Source organism: Molossus molossus, unplaced genomic scaffold, assembly GCF_014108415.1.
Source record: "Molossus molossus isolate mMolMol1 unplaced genomic scaffold, mMolMol1.p scaffold_m16_p_1, whole genome shotgun sequence".
Taxonomy (NCBI): Eukaryota; Metazoa; Chordata; class Mammalia; order Chiroptera; family Molossidae; genus Molossus; species Molossus molossus.
In genome coordinates this window covers 214,851,685-214,869,129 of record NW_023425344.1, presented here as the reverse complement: position 1 = coordinate 214,869,129, position 17,445 = coordinate 214,851,685, and the positions used below count along the sequence as shown (strand labels likewise).

At 37.6% G+C, this 17,445-nt stretch overlaps 1 protein-coding gene and 1 pseudogene across 2 annotated transcripts in view; both read right to left on the bottom strand.

Moving 5' to 3' along the window:
* Positions 1-2,567: 2,567 nt before the first annotated feature.
* Positions 2,568-17,445, bottom strand: part of PCNX4 (pecanex 4) — a 40,573-nt gene continuing 25,695 nt past the window's right edge. The window contains exons 8-12 of one of the 2 annotated variants that reach the window (XM_036241939.1): positions 15,160-15,263; positions 11,614-12,644; positions 8,939-9,125; positions 3,005-3,184; positions 2,568-2,868 (exon numbers count right to left, since the gene is read on the bottom strand). In XM_036241939.1, the coding sequence (XP_036097832.1) occupies positions 2,731-2,868; positions 3,005-3,184; positions 8,939-9,125; positions 11,614-12,644; positions 15,160-15,263 (1,640 nt within the window). In that variant the 3' untranslated portion in view covers positions 2,568-2,730. Of the gene's footprint in view, positions 3,185-8,938; positions 9,126-11,613; positions 12,645-15,159; positions 15,264-17,445 lie in introns of both variants that reach the window. The other variant, XM_036241944.1, reaches the window with a different exon arrangement.
* LOC118640883 lies at positions 7,156-8,190 on the bottom strand (annotated as a pseudogene).

The following is a 17,445-nucleotide window of genomic DNA, read 5'->3' as shown; positions in this document are numbered from 1 at the left end:
AATTAATATCATATAAACCCTTTTTCATCCTCAGGCTCTCTCTCTTGTTAGCAGCCCGAGAAGGAAAGGCAGATTTTTGTCAAAGTTCATTTTCTCAAAGATAGTCTAGAATTGTGAAACCAAATGTTCACACATTGACTTTTCAAAAGTGTTAATTATTTTACACTGCAATCTCATTTCCTAATTATTATCTCCAGGGACCCTCTGAAATAGGAAGGAAATAGTGTGTTCCATTCTCCCAGTGCTGAAAGTGAGGCACAGGTGGGGTTGTGCAAGAAGGAGTCAGTAGAAGAGTCACCAGAAGCTACGGCTTTAGGGTTACTCTGCTCAACTCCTGGGTGCACTGGTAAGTGTTGTGAGACCTTAGACGCCATCAGTTATTGACAGGCAGATTTAATACACATCCTGTTTTTAACTCCTTTACTAAAGTACAATTGATGTATAATAAACTACACCAAATTAAAGGGTACAATTTGATGTTTTTTTTCTTTTTTGGTTTATTATTATACTTTCCTTCTTGATTAGCTTAGTAGTTACATACTCGTTTTTGTTTTTTACTTTTTAAGTGGTTATTCTATAGGTGATGCAGTCAAGTCTAATTTAATTACTTGGTTATCTTTACATTTTTTTCCTGGATAATGCGAGGATCTAGAACTCTTTAAAACTCTGTTAATTGCTGCATCAACTTATATATTGTTATTGTTATGTACTTTAACACATTTTAACCTCCAAAACTATTTTATATCATCACTATTAATATAGATTTAACCATATTTTTTCTTTCTTACTGTTCATCCTTTCTTGTACCCTGAGCTACTTCAGGATCATTTTGCTTTTGTCTGAAAATATACTTGTTTGCTTTTATGAGAATCTTCTGTTGAATTTACTGTTTGAAAGTGTCTTTATCTTCATTCTTAGAGAGTTGTTTTTGGGGAAAGGCTGAGTGTAGATTCTGTTTGCAGTTACTGTCTTTTAGCAAATTTAAGATATTCCACTGATTTTTTGGTTTCCATATATTCTATTGAGTAGTTGTTAGTTTAATAATACTGTTGCTCTTTTTTTTTTTTTTTATCCTCACCCGAGGACATTTTTCCATTTTTTGTTCAGGGACACATTGAGTGGCTGCCACCCACACGACCACCCAGGGCCAGGGCCAAACTGCAACCGAGGTACACGCCCTTAGCAGGAACTGAACCTGGGTCTCTTGGGACCACAGACTGATGCTCTAACTGCTGAGCCAAATCGGCCAAGGCACTGTTGCTCTTTTGATAGTACTATTATATCTTTGTGGCTGCTTTTTTGATTTCCTTTTTATATGTTTTTTTCTTATGATGTGGTCTAATTTACCATGCTTTGATCTTGCAGGGATTGATGGCACTTAACAATTTGATAAATTCTCAGTTATTACCTCCTCAGATGTTGCTTCTGCCTGATTCTCTTTTCCTGGAATTCCAATTACTTGTATGCTAGATCTCATGATAACCCCTATGTCTCTTATCCTTATTGTATTTTCCATTCTTTATTAAAATCCTTACCCGGGGATATTTTTTTCCATTGATTTTTAGAGAGTAGAAGGGAGGGAGAGAGAGGGGGTTGAATGGGAGAGAGAGAAAGAGAAAGAGAGAGGTGAGACACTCACATCAATTGATTGCCGGCAGCATGTGCCCTGACCAGGGCTGGGGATCAAACCTGCAACCCAGGTACATGCCCTTGACTGGGAATTGAACCCATGACCCTTTGGTCTGAGGGCCGATGCTCTAACCACTGAGAATACAGGCCAGGGCATATTTTCTATTCTTTTGTGTCATTTTTCATATCAGATATTTACTTCTGACCTAACTTCTAGTTCACTAATTCTTACTTGAGCTGTGTCCAGTTTCTATTCATTGAGTTCTTAAACTTGACTGATACATATTTCAGTTTGAGACTTGTCAATTCTTCTGTACAGTTTCTAATTCTCTGTTGACACTTTCAATCTTGTGTTTTATATCTTTAAATGTACCAAACGTAATAATTTTCAAGTCTGTGCTTAAAAACTCATTATCTGGATGTCCTGTTGGTCTGTTCAAATTAGCGATCATTTCTCTTGGGTTTTGTCATGTTGTCTTATCTCCTCAGGTGCTTTATTTTAGATTGTCCAATATTAAATATGAAAAATTATAAAAATAACTGGAAACGTCAGTCCAGAGAAGATTTACATTTGCTCTGGGTAGTGGCTAGATAGCCAGGGTCACCTAAATCTAGTTTTAGGGATTGTGAAGATTCAAACTGCATCAAACGGATACTTGGAAGAAAACTGCATCAAACGGATACTTGGAAGAAAAATATTTTATTGGAAGAGATTTTATTAAACATTATTAAGGTTTCTGAATTGAAGTATATGTAAAGAAAATAATTATATGAAAACATTCATACCTTCTCCCCATTTTACATGTTACAATACAACAGCACAAAGTTTGAAAATACTATAAAATTATATTTTAAATAAATATATATACATTATGTAGCCTTTAATAGCATCCATTATCATTATACTTAAACACAATGACATGTATATCTTTTAAGTATGTAAAAATTACACAGATATTGACTTTTGTAAGTCACGGCACCTATCACACATTTAAGAAAGCATTAAAAAATTTGTTTACCAATCTTATACAAATGTTATATATTTAACAAAGCCTACCACAATTGATAGGGCACAAATATTGGCCAATAATTCTAACTTTGTTAGACATAAAGTTTTTTTTTAATCATTAAGATGGCTAAGAGAATCAAATTCATAGAGCTTAGCTTTTCCCAGGCATCTGACTTGTGAGAGGAGAGAGGGAAGGTCAGTGAAGTCTGAGAAATCACCCCGTTACTCTTCTAGAATGAAAAAAAATAAAGACATCTCATTTGATGACAGTACATTTACAAGTCAAAATGAACTCTAATACAAATGTACATGGAGAGGCTTTGAAGAATAAATTGGATATCCCAGGGGAGGATCAGCCGCTTGTACCGTAAGGTTTCTTAAAAGTAGTGGATGAGCTTGTATACTGTAACGCTCCTCATCATCGTTTGTGGCATAAAGTAATTCCCAGGAAAGATTGGCCCACTGGCCTCTAACAGCTTCAGCATTTAACTTCCCAACCTGGATCAAGAATTCTTGAAGGGTAAGTACTCTCCCAGTGTAAACTCCCTGTAAAGTATAAAAGGGTGGATGGAGAAAAAAAGAGATTATATTATATTCAGGCTTTTATATTTTATTTATAAACTTAGAAAAAATTCCAATGTATTGAGGCAAACTTAGAAAGTAGTGTATTAAAATGTATACACAGAAGTTTCTTATTTTTAGAATTAAGAGTCATCTGTATTTGGTAATTATCTGAATAAGTATGACAGAAAAATTCCCTGACATTCATTTCACTCAATGAACAGAACAGCAAAATGCCACTACTTCTCTTTCCTCTCCTTCTCTATTCCTTCATCCCATCTGGCCTCAGCAGTGCATAAGTCATAAACACTAGCCGGTGGACAATCACATAATAGGCTCTTTTTAAAAAACAACTTCACTAAGATATAATTCACAGTCCATACAATTTAATCATGTAAAGTGTACAATTCAACAGTTTTTAAAGTATATTCAAATATGTACAACTATCACCAATTTTAGAACATTTTCACAACCTCAAAAAGAAACCTTGTATTCTAGCTGTTACCCTCCTATCCCTTCATTCCCCCAGTCCTAAGAACCATTCAAGTATTTTCTAATTCCATAAATTCGCCTATTCTGGAAATTTCATATGAATGGAATCATATAATATGTGGTCTTTTGTGAATTAGCATAATGTTTTCAAGGTTCATTCATGTTGAACATGTAATAGTGCTTCATTCCTTTTTTGTGGTCAAATAATATTCCACTGCTTGGATATACCACAATTTGTGACGAATAGTTGGGTTATTTCTATCTTTTGGCAATTATGAATAACACTGCTATTGACACCCATGTACAAGTTCTTATTTGTACCTATGTTTTAATTTCTCTTGGGTATATACCTAGGAGTGATGTAACTGGATCAGATGGTAATTCTATGTTTAATCACTTGAGAAACTGTCAGGTTTTTCAAAGTGGTTGCCCCATTTTACTTTTCTACCAGCACTGTAATAGAGTTCCAATTTCTCCATATCTTTGTCAACATGTTATCTGATTTTTTTCACTTTTTAAATATTTTTTTTCCCTTTATTGACCTGAGAGAGGAAAGAGAGAGAGAGAGAGAGAGAGAGAGAGAGAGAGAAACATCAATGAGAGAGAAATCGATTGGCCACCTCCTGCATGCCCCCTATTGGGGATTGGGCCCATAACCTGGGCATATGCCCTGATTGGGAATTGAACTGGTGACCTCTTGGTGCATGGGTTGATGTCCAACCACTGAGCCACACTGGCCGGGCTGATTTTTTTCATTTTAGGTAATACTTCATTACCTCACACACACTAGGATGGAGTCTTTAGGGTTTTCTGTATATATTATTATCATGTTATCTATAATTAGTTGCAGTTTTACTTCTTTTCTGATTTTGATGCTTTTTATTTCTTTTTCCAATACCATGGTGAATAAAAGTGGCAAGAATAGGCATCCTTGTCTTGTTACTAATTTTAGAGGAAAAGCTTTCAGCTTTTCACTGTTGCATATGGTGTTAGCTGTGGGCTTGTCATATAAGGCCTTTATTATGTTAAGGTATGTTATTTTTATACCCATTTTGTTAAATCTTTTTAAAGCACGGTTTCCTTCAGTCTTTTGAACATATTTATCACTATGAAATCTTTGTTAAATCTGACATCTGGTCACTCTCACAGGCAATTTCTGTCGTCTCCTCCTGCCCTCGGTGTATGGGTTAGACTTTCCTGTTTCTTTTCATGTCTCATAATTTTCGTTGAAAACTAGATATTTTAGATAACACTTAGCAATTCTGGGTGCTGAATTTCTCTTCCCCCTACTGCAGGGTTTGTTATTTTATTAGTTTAATGAGTTTCTGGATGATTTAGTGAAGTTAATCCCCATCTCCTGGCCAAGTATGAAGTCTTTGACGTTGCTCCTTGGGTAGTACAGCCTTGTGAATGCCCAGTCATACCCAGCTGTTAAATGCCACTGATTGTTCAATAAGGATAATATCATTTTCGATAATAATCTAGGGCATAAATTGCTCCAGAGACTGATTCAATTAAATTTGGGCTCCTTTGAAAGAATACCTTTGGAGATGAAAGTCTGAGGTTTATTCTGACCCTAGGAGGGCTCTTCTCTGCTCTTTCCAGGTTCTTTCTGTTAATCTACCCAGCCTATAGTTTAACTTATATTGCTGATTAATTTACCAACTGCCTCTTAATTACTTTTTACCACAACTTCCACAGTTTTTGAGAGAATCTTAGGCTTCAATATGTCCACACTGTTTTGTAAATAATGGTACTTCCTTTGGGAAGAGATTAGTTTTTTGTTCGTTTTTTGTTAATGGTTTGCTTCTCTTACTGGACAAAATCTCGGAGGAAGAAACGATGTTCTTCTCTCTGGGTGACACCTCTGCTTTAGGAGATAAGTGCTCAGTAAAGGGGAGCAGTAACCTCGAGTCTTCTTGTTTTGCCTCTCCCAGTGTGGAACCTCCACCCTACAGGAATACAAGGGTGATCAAGGCCCTAGTATTCTCAGTGGCACCATGTCCAATTTAAACCTCCACCCGATGAGCTGGGTTATCAGAAAGGAGTTCCCACATCTTGACTACACATTCTCAGAACCTAGCCGCAAAACAGGTAGCTGAGAGTAAGGTGAACAATGCTGAAGTCCTGTCAATTCTCCAACTGACAGCTGAGGGGGGAGGGAGCTGTGTTCCTAGCCATACTGCCTGAATTAATGTTTCTGTCTTACTGAGCTGGGAGAAAACGTGTTTTGGCTCAAATACTACAGTCTTTCACTGTACTTACTGGGTTTTAGTTGATTTTCTTGAATAAATGTTTCTTCATTTGCTGTATACTTTTAGGACCATTTCCAAGACTGTTTGTTTAAAATAACTTTCATCATTTTCATTAGGGAGCACATCTACAGAGCTTCCTAGGTTCTAATGCCAGACATGGAACCCGTAAGTGCATAACATCGAATCTTTCATACTGTGTACTCTCAGTAACATTTTAGTTTTATTTTATTTTTTTGGGGGGGTTATATATGTTTTTATTGATTTTTTAGAGAGAAAGGGTGGGACAGAAACATCGATCAGCTGCCTCCTGCACACCCCCTACTGGGGATTGAACCCACAACCTGGGCATGTGCCCTGACTGGGAATGGAACTGGGACCTCTCGGTCCATGGACAACACTCAATCTACTGAGACACACCGGCAGGCTACCACTGTTAACAGGAAACACCCATTAGCTTGAAGGGAAAAAGCTGTCTCGGTAAGCTCTGGTTTTCCACAGGACATGGAACCAGATTAGCAAAGTCAGGACCTGGGTAACCAATCCTGGCAGTGCAGGACTTTCTCTCATTAGATGCATGGGTCCCTGAGAAGAGTCTATGAACACTTTAAACTTCCAAGTAAATATTGGAGTGTAGGCATCTTTTCTTGGGGAAATGGTCCTTCCCTTCTCACAGGTCTAAGAATATGTTAAAATCCTGAGCTAGGGTAAGGAAGCCACCAGATACATATAGAGCCAGCCAAGCCTGAGAGCTTACAAAGCTGTCACTGAAGTTGGAACATGAACTCACAACAGACAACTGAGCACTGTTTCTGCTCCTCTAAATGTATTTCAAGTTCTTTCCAAAACAAGCTTTAGGAACCCCCAGGTTCAAATATGCCCTTGGGCTTGGTATGCTGCCATCTTGTATTCATGCTTGGGCATCCATTCATTATTAAACCCCTGGATAGAAGATGTGATGAAACAGAACCCCTCCTCCCTGGCATGAGTCCTCTTCTGATTTCAGAGGAGGCGGCACTGGCCAACATGGAAAACACACTGGATTTTTCTTTTGGAACTGGGCTGTGATGAGAAGTGCCTGCCAGGAATATCTCCATCTTTTCCCTGACCCTTCCCCTCCAGTTTCTGAAGTTGTAGCAAAAATAATAATCTTCTTTGAAGATACTGGATGATTCCAAAAACAAAAACACATGCTTCCAATGGACTGTGCTTTCAGATATTCTGGATTTGGTTCAGCTGCCAGATGAGCTGATTGATGCATTCACTTCGATAGCCAGGTGAGCCCACCTCCTTGAGGAAGCCTACTCTATCCTTGCTAGCTGATGAGCCACTGAGAGATGGAAAGGACATAAGAACCCTGAGATCACCTGGAAATTCTTCCCTGGGAAGGCAATTTCATGAATGAGGTCTTCCAAGCAAATGACACCAAACTTCCCCAGGTGCTCCTCAATCACTGTGTTGTCTGTCAAAGGGATGATTGTATTCTTGACTTTGGCCTGTCCACATTTCAAGATGAGTTCCTGGACAGACTTCAGATTTGGAAATCCCCAGGTCACATAAGGTTTGACTAGCCTCAGTGTTTTTATGGTTTGGGGGTCACTTTGACAAAGACACCACTGAAAATCTTCAGGCGAAGCCTTGCGATGGTCCTCTGTACCATCAAACTCACTCTATTAATCCTTTAGATGTGTACAGCAAAGGCCAAGGAGTGTTCATTTGGCACTTCCAAACCCCGAGGCTTCACTTCTAGTTGTCTAGGCGCACACTGTCATGTTGTTGCCGCCAGGCATCATGTAGGAACCATTCCAGTCACTTAAACTCGAGATCTTTTCCTTCCCTCTGCTCCTTCTTTTCCAAAACTGCCTGCTTTGCCTGGGTGGCTTTGAGGGCCTGATAAGCCTTCCTCTTTTTCAGAAGATTTTCGGGAACCAAAGGGATCTTTTTTCTTTGCTCTTCACCCCCACCCTCAGTTATCTGGAGCCTTTTCTATTCTCTTCCTTCAGTCCACAAGTATCCTTATTTTCCCTCAGTAACATTTTATTTTATTTATTTATTTTTCTTTCTTTATTTTTGTTACAGATGTTTCTCCTTTTCCCCCCACTCATTCCCCCCTCCCCCCCTTCCGCCCTCTCCCCAGCTTTGTTGTCCCTGTCCATTGTTCATGCATACATGCATATAAGTTCTGCGGTTTATCTCTACCCCACCACCCCTTTGTCTAGGGCTAGTCAGTCTGTACCCCACTTCCATGTCTCTGGGACTACCCCATTCCTCAGACTGTTATGTTCATTATATTCCACAAATAAGTGAGATCATATGATACTTGTCTTTCTCTGTTTGGCTTGTTTCGCTTAGGATGACACTTTCCAGGTCCCACCATGTCTTCTCAAAGGATTAGAGATCTTTCTTTCTTACAGCTGCATAGTACTCTATTGTGCATATGAACCACAGCTTTTTTATCCATTTGTCTACTGATGGGCATTTGGGCTGTTTCCAGATCTTTCCCTCAGTAACATTTTAAATGCAATGAGAACAAGTACTAAATCTCAAAAAAAAAAACTATTCACTATTTGAAGTCTTTCTTAATTTTCACAGGTCAGATATACTTCCAATAAAGTATAAATGTCAGCAAAAGAAATACTTTGCCACTTATAAATTAATTTTCCTTCTAGGAATCAAATCCAAAGTGATAATTCCTACAATTGAATTTAGCATAGAAATATAATCCTTTTGCTATAGTAAATTAAATTTATTTGACTATTCCATACGTCAGTTATTGCACAATGATTACACAACATTTTAAATTGGCTATTAAGTTTGTAAAAGTAAATAAGCAGTCGTTTTAGAATTGGACTATGTTGACCATGATTACAAAAGCCTTAAAACTAATTAATATAGGTAGAATGTCATATTTCTATCACTAAGTTCAAATACTTTATAACCGATTTCCGTTCAAGGTAATATATGAAAACGTTTAAAAATTCATTTTTAACCTTACCATATTAGGATCATAGCCCAGAGAAAACAAGTATGGTTTTTCTTGTAAAACTGCTTCATTCCACTTTTCATCAGATACCAAACCAATGTACCAGTCACTTTCATATTCTTCAAGGCAGTTAGTTAACTCTTTAAAGTCTTCTATTGGACCTAAACTTGCTTTATCAATCATTAGTTTCAGAGTATACCTAAAAAATAGAGAAACAAAGTATTTCAGATTTTTAAATCAACTTTATAAATGAAATAGATTTTGTTGAATCAATATTTTTTCTTTATTGTTGAATGTATTACAGATGTTCCTCATTATTCCCCCATTGACCCCTTCCTCCCCACTCCCACCCCCCTCCTGCCTTTTCCCACTGTTGTCTGTGTTCATTGGTTATGCATGTAAGTTCTTTGGTTTATTTCCTCCCACCCCCAACCCCCTTCTCTTTGAGGTTTGTCAGTCTAGCAACCAATTTGTTCTTAATCCCTTCACATTTTTCACCCATTCCCCCCATGCCCCCTCCCATCTGGCAACCAACAAAATGTTCTCTGTATCTATGAGATTGTTTCTGTTCTGCCTGTTCATTTTGTTTGTAGATTCAATTGTCGATAGATACGTATTCATTGCTATTTTGTTTGTTCATATATTTTATCTTTTTCTTCAAAAAGACCCTTCAACATTTCATATAATAACGGTTTGGTGGTGACAAACTCCTTTAGCTTTTTTTTTTTCCTGGGAAAGTCTTTATATGGCCATCGATTCTAAAGGACAGCTTTGCAGGATAGAGTAATCTTGGTTGTAGGTTCTTGCTTTTCATCATTCTGAATATTTCTTGCCACTCCCTTCTGGCCTGCAAAGTTTCTTTTGAGAAATCAGCTGACAGCCTTATGGGAACTCCCTTGTAGGTAACTAACTGCTTTTCTCTTGCTGCTTTTTAGATTCTTTGTCTTGAACCTTTTGCATTTTGTTGATGATGTGTCTTGGTGTGGGCCTCTTGGGGTTCATCTTGTTTGGAACTCTCTGTGCTTCTTGGACTTGTATGTCTGTTTCCTTCACCAAGTTAGGGAAGTTTTCTGCCATTATTGTTTCAAAGAAGTTTCCAATTTCTTGTTCTGTCTCTCTTTTCCTTCTGGCACCCCCAAGATGTGAATGTTGGCACGCTTGAAGTTGTCCCAGAGGCTCCTTACACTCTCCTCATTTTGTTGGATTCTTTTTTCTTTTTGCTCTTCTGATTGGGTGTTTTTTGCTTCCTTATATTCCAAATCGATGGTTTGCTTCTTGGCTTTACCTACTCTACTATTGAATCTGTGTAAATTATTCTTTATTTCAGTTAGTGCCTCCTTCATTTCTGACTGTGCCTCCTTCATTTCTGACCGGTCCTTTTTTATGCTCTTTGAGGCCCTAAGTTCACTGAGCATCCTTATAAGAAGTATTTTGAACTCAGCATCTGTTAGGTTGCTTATCTCCATTTCTCTTAGTTCTTTTCCTGGGGATTTGTTCTTTTCTTTCATTTGGGACCTATTTCTTTATCTCCTCATTACGGCTGCCTCCCTGTGTTTGTTTCTATGTATTACTTAACGAGAGATATGGGGCTAGCTGAGACCAGATGCTGCTTGTTTGAAAAAATTTAGGAAAACCTGAAGCAGGATTCAAGGCAGGCCATCCTATGGTCAAGCAACTGCCAACAGCTTGGGTGGGCCTGAAAGTTGGGTGGGGTGGGGTGGGGCGGGGCCTCAGGGAATTACCAGGGCGGGGCAACCAGTGTGAGCCAGGTTGCTGGAGTCCCAGATATGGCAGCTGTCTGCCGCCCCAGGGAAGGGCTCACCAAAGGAACAAAGGATCTGACAGCACATTTGTCCCGGAGAAAGCCCCCTCTCCAGCGCCAAACAGCTCAGTTCTTCCCTGTATGTCTCTGGCGCCCCTTGAGCTGCCTCCCCTCCAAGATTAAAGGGAGTGAGTCTGATAAATCCGTGTGCGGGCCCTTTAAGAGGAGCTGCCTGGGGCTCCAGCCTCCTCAGCCTCCCTGAGCCTCAGTTCCCGCTGGTTTTTCCAGCCAGAAGTTATGGGGACTTCTCTTCCTGGCACTGGAACCGAGCTGGCCGCCTGGTGTGGGACGGGGACCCCTCACTCCTCAGGGAGGACCTTCCAAGCCAAGGTGTCCTCCTGATTTTCATGTGCCACACGTGGGTGTGGGACCAGCCTGTCTGCCTCCGCCCTTCCTACCAGTCTCGATGTGGCTGCTTCTTTAATTCCATAGTTGTAGGACTTCCATTCAGCTGATTTCAGGCGGTTTTGAATGATGGCTGTTCTGTAGTTTAGTTGTAACTTTGATGTGGTTGTGGGAGGACACAATACTGCGTTTACCTACGCTGCCGTCTTGACTGGAAGTCTGTTTAATCAATATTTTTAAGACATTAAGTATTTCAGATCAAAAGGGAGACATGATGGGAGTTAAAATGAAGAAATCTAAATGAAAAATAATCCCCCCCCCACAAAAAAACAAAAGAAAGTATAAATTAAAGTGTACTCCTGATAAAATCACAATACCTACACTAAGCCATTTTTTCATTTTTTGGAAAGTGATTATTTTTAAAAATTATAAATAAATGTGTATCTCCTTCTAGGTTATTAAAAAATTCAACATATTCCTGCCAATGTTACAACTTGTATATATAATAACAATTAATTACCTGAAAGCTTTCAGTGTTAGCTGGAACAGTTCTGGCTTTTCAGTCAGCCAATCTTGTGCACTAGACCAAGGCAAAACACCACTGTACACTCTCAGTATATGACCAGGACCAGGATCCATATCATCTACTCCAAGTAAACTAAAATAACAAGTCATTACTGCATGAACATAAAAGTCTTTTAAAACTCTGTCCTTTGCAATTTCTTCTAGTACATTTGGGACATTTTCTTCTGAAGGAAAACATTCCAACTGCTTTAAAACAAATTGGTACCAGTCTTCTGGAAACAATAAGCTCATCTCCCGCATTTTGGAATTAGGCAAACAGTTAGATGTCCACTCTTTAGGTAAGCTTAACAGGTGAGAATGAGAACAACTGAACTCCATGAGGGGAATATATGCCATGTCTTCTTGTTTTCCTCTGTCAATAGCAGGGTATCCCAATAAAACTGTTTTGTAAAGACTATTTTCAGAAACTTTGACTATAGAATGATCACCAACCATCTGTGATTCTGCTGATCCTGGAAGAGGCACATTTATACTTTGCAAAACTTTTAATTGATCTTTTTCTTCATTTCCTTTTTTGGTAGTTGGCTCATCACCCAAAACATCATCAGACCAGTCATCTAAAGCTGCTGAATTTAAACTAACTGTATCTTCTGGGGATCTGGTTTGTGGTGAAGTATTCAACCCGGGCAGGATTATTAGAGATGCTGTCCGTTTATTTTCAGTTTTGTGAACATTTTCCTGCATGCTGGACCTTCTGGAGCAGTACTGAACAAGTATCCACACAAGTACTTTAACAAGGTCACCTTTAAATTCTCTTAAGTTATCATGAGAATCTATTATGCCAGAGAGGACATTCCTGGCATCAGAATAAAGTTTCACAGGCAAAACAGTACAGGGTGTCAAGACATTGCCAAAGTGTCCATTAATAGAACATATTTTTTCTTCTTGAACAAAGGCACCTTCAAAAATTTCGTCAACTCTTCGAGCTTCAGCAGTATGACACGATGTCTCTTGCAATTCTAACCCCTAAAAAAGAAATAAAAAATTACTCAAGTTTATGATGTTATTACACAGAGAAAAGCAACTAGTTTTGTAAATGCCCATCAACTGGTTTCTCAAAATAGAAATATTAAAAGTGGAAAAATTTTCTTTACCTCAAGAGTTACACTCAAACTTAATGGTACTTAAAATATCTGATGTTGGATACAGAGATAAAAAGTAATCCCACTATTTCAAAAGAAATTATAGAAATTCCACTAGGAATTAAAATAATTTTATTGAGTATGACTATGATTTTAAGAGACTATATCTGTAGTCAAAGTTGAATCACACTTATTCAAAACTTTTTTAAATTGTAAGAATTTTTGGAGGAGAAAAGTAAAATTGGAATTATATAATATGCACAGTAGTTTTGTATCTTTCCCATCCTACTTTATATGAGAGCATTATTCTATCGTATGGATATGCCACAATTTATTTAACCATTCTTAAGTTCCAGTTTTTTTTACTATAATAACATAATAATAATAATACAGATATATGTATTTGATTATTGTCTGTTTCCTCCCACTGTATCGTAAACTTCATAAAACAGCTCTGTGTTTGTTACAACTATATCTTCATTGCCTAAACCAGTACATAACACACAGTAGGTATCCAACAAATATATGTTGAAAGAATGAGTATTATAAATACATTCTTATATTTTATTTATTTATTTTTTTATCCTCACCCGAGGACACTTTTCCCTTTTTTTTTTTTTTTTTTTTGTTCAGATAGAGTGGAAGGGAGAGAGAGAGAGAGAGAGAAACATTGATGTGAAAGGGACACATCGAGTGGCTGCTTCCTGCATGACCCAATCAGAGCCAGGGACAAACTGCAATTGAGGTACGTGCCCTTAGCAGGAGCCGAACCCAGATTTCTCTGGACCGCAGGCCGACGCTCTAACCGCTGAGCCAAACCGGCCAGGGCCTTATATGAATTTAAACACACTTTGATTACTGCCTTGGAAGGAATGAATCACCTGAAGAGGATGTACAAAGTCCCTGCTTACCATCTTTCTTTCTTTCTTTCTTTCTTCCTTCCTTCCTTCCTTTCTCCCTTCCTTCCTTCCTCCCTTCCTTCCTTCCTTCCTTCCTTCCTTCCTTCCTTCCTTCCTTCCTTCCTTCCTTCCTTCCTTCCTTTCTTTCTTTCTTTCTTTCTTTCTTTCTTTCTTTCCTTATTTATACGCTTTTACAAAACTATCAGTGTATTTAATAAAAGATAATTCTATCAGGCTTTATTATGATCCAAGGAGAAGACATGAAATGTGACATCAGAACTTATTTTTTTTTTAAAGAATAGTTTACTGATTTTTTATTTTTAAGAGAGAGGAAGGGGGAAGAGAGAAACATTGATGTGAGAGTGTAACATTGATCCGCTGTCTCCTACACGCCCCTACTAGGGATTGAGAATGCAACCTGGCCATGTGCCCTGACCAAGAATTAAACCAGAAACCTTGTGGTGCACAGGATGATGCCCAACTAACTGAGCCACATCGGCCAGGGCCGTCAGAACCTATTTTTAAATCATGGCTCTACCAAATGCTAGTACACAATCCTGAGTAGGTCACTTAATCTCTCTGAGATTCCCTTTTCTTCTCTTTCAAAGAAAAATAATCCTAGCACATTGGGATATGAAGATTAAAGTAAGTAATGAAAGTGGTTTGTGAACTCTAAAGTGTTATATAAATGTTAGTAGATGATATATAGCTAAGCAAGCTCATGTCCAAAAATACTGAAAAAGACAGAAAAAAGATTGTCACCAAAAGGTATATCTTTATATGACACATGCCATGGAGCACAAAAGAACAATAAGAGGATCCACATTATTAGGGTTTATAAGCAACTCTAATAAGGCATTTTGCTCTAAAAGGAAAGAGAGAAACAGGGTGAAGCAGGTAGGTGCAGTGGGGTAAAAAAGTTTTCATTAAATTGAGAATGTTTATATAATATAGGTGTGGGAAAATATTACTGAGTCATATATATATATATTTTTTATCCTCACCTGAGGATATTTTTCCATTTTTTGTATAGATAGAGTGGGAGGGAGAGAGAGGAAGGGAGAGAGAGAGAGAAACATCGACGTGAAGGGACACATCGAGTGGCTGCCACCCGCACGACCAACCAGGGCCGGGGACAAACTGCAACCGAAGTACGTGCCCTTAGCGGGAACTGAACCCGGGTCTCTCCGGACTGCAGGCCAACGCTTTAACCGCTGAGCCAAACTGGCCAGGGCCTGAGTAATATTTTTGAGATGCCCAACTAGATAGGGATAAAAAGAACAGGACTGGACAAAAAGGGGGAAGTCGTATTCTGTTACTATGCTCTACTACACAATCAATACTAGTCTGCCTATCAATATGTGCATATTAAAATATACTTAAAAATCCCTAAGTGTAAGTAAAAGATAAATTGAGCTAAGTGTTTGATGTGTACACACGGGTAAATTTTTACATACATCTATAAAAATAGTACTAAAGAGGTTTCAAATGCACACTGACCTTAATGTTAATATAGCAGTAAGTATAGCCACATTCTAGAATCATTATCCATATTAAACGATCCTGAAAACGGCCCAAATAATGAGAACCAGGTAAGAGGAGACCTAAAAGAAATTAGAAAACAAGAAAACTAAGTAATTGTTCAAGCTTGTTTTATTTTTCCACACGAATCTTCAAAATGGATAACACACTTTCAACTACTTCACAACTCCTTCGACATTCTCTTTATGTCAAAAAAGAGAAATAACTATTCATTAGGTATCATGAAGCATTAAATTAAGCTCTCTGCAGCTGATAATACATAAAAAGTCAAGGATATAGTTTTCAGAAAACAATTACAATGTGCTATATTCTAATCTGCTATATTCCTTACTACATGTTAAATATATGAGGAAAAATGTTAAATACTGTATATAAAAGCCAAGTTCATATTAATGATTTAAAACATTGTGAACATTTTTATACACATACATAAAAAATGTTTTGTTGGGCCCTGGCCAGGCAGCTCAGCTGGTTAGAGCATCATCCCAATGTGCCAAGGTTGTGGTTTGATCCCTGTTCAGGGCACAAACAAGTATCAACCAATGAATGGAACAACAAATCAATGTTTTTCTTTCTCTCTCTCCCTTCTCCCTTCTCTCTACAAAAATCAATCACTAAAAAAATGTTTTGTGGTATTAAAATTTACATAAAATGCTACCTACCGTATTGTACAAATACTTTAAAAACATTTTTCTCTCAACATTATATCTGAGATTTGCCCATGTTGACTGCAAACAGCTTAAAGTCATTCATTGTAACTGCACTGAGAAATCACTGTATGAATACAGCTGACTTTGAATATTCACTTCTCATTTACTAAACATTTCAGATGCTTCCAATTTTTCACTATTTTAATAATGCTGCAGAAATTACCTTTGTGCAAATCTGTTTGTGCAAAGTATTGTGCAGGAAAGAATTAACATAGCAAAACTAACTGATAAGCTTTGAAAGCCCTGCTTACAAAGTTGGCCCTTGACTGGCATGTTGAAACTTGTATTTCAGAGCAAACAATATACTGTATACTGAACACTGGCTTTCCTTTTGTGAGTCTGGAATGTTGGTATGCATTAGGCAGAAAGGGTGCCTCATGACCAGCCCCAATAAAAGCCCTAGGCATTGAGTCTCAAATAAGCTTCCCTGATAGTCAACATATCACACATGTTGTCACAACACATTGCTGGGAATTAAGAACATTCTGTGTGACTACACTGGAGGAGTACACCTGGAAGTTTGCATCTAGTCTCTTTTACCCCATGTGACTTTTCCCTTTGCTGATTATGCTATGCATCCTTTAGCTATAAAATATACATATTTTTTATTCCTCACCCGAGGATACTTTTCTATTTATCATCAGATAGAGTGGGAGGGAGAGAGAGAGGGACAGAGAGAAACATTAGTGTGATAGAGCCACATTGACTGGTTGAGTGTAATTGATTTGATAATAAAGTATAACTTCTACTTTATTACTAAGGTATTGATTATTTTGGATGTGAGTTTAATCTTATGGGTATTTTAAAGAGTGGCACAGCACTGCATAATAAAAATTAATTGAAAATGGATACAAGTATTAAAAGTATAGAATATTTCCTATAAAGAGGAAAATGATTATTCACAAAAATTTATACTACAAAGATAAAGTTATTTCTAAATTATCTAACATAATTATAAATAGAAAAGTTCAACCCAAGTAAACATTTCATTTATATTCTAATTTTCAATTGCTACTGGCATCAGTTTTCTAGGAAGTCACTGGACATTTCTAAAACAGGTTTCAGGACTAAGACCTATGATAGGAGATAATGCACTGTTGTCATCAGCTTATACCTTATCTAAAACCAACCTTTAGAAGTATAATATAGTTGAATAGGATGAAATTATAAAAGTAATATGAAATTACAGTTATCATAAAATTAGTTCATTCTAATAAAAAAAAATTGCTAATTTACATTGCCCTTCATTTTGGGAGGCAACCAATCATTGACCAAAACCTTTATGTTATTTTGCCCTGTAACTTTGCTGTATAAGAACTAATACTACATGAGCAAACCCCATTAAACTCTTCAATCTGATCCTATGTAAAGCTATTTTCACTCTTTATGGATCTAAAGCTATTGCATCTACCTGATATGAACTCATAAATACATAAAATTTTGGAGAGATAAGTTGTTTTCATGTTTCAATGATGAGGCTACAACTTGGTTTTCAAGAAAAAAATTTTTTAAATTGTCAAATCAGCCCTGGCCA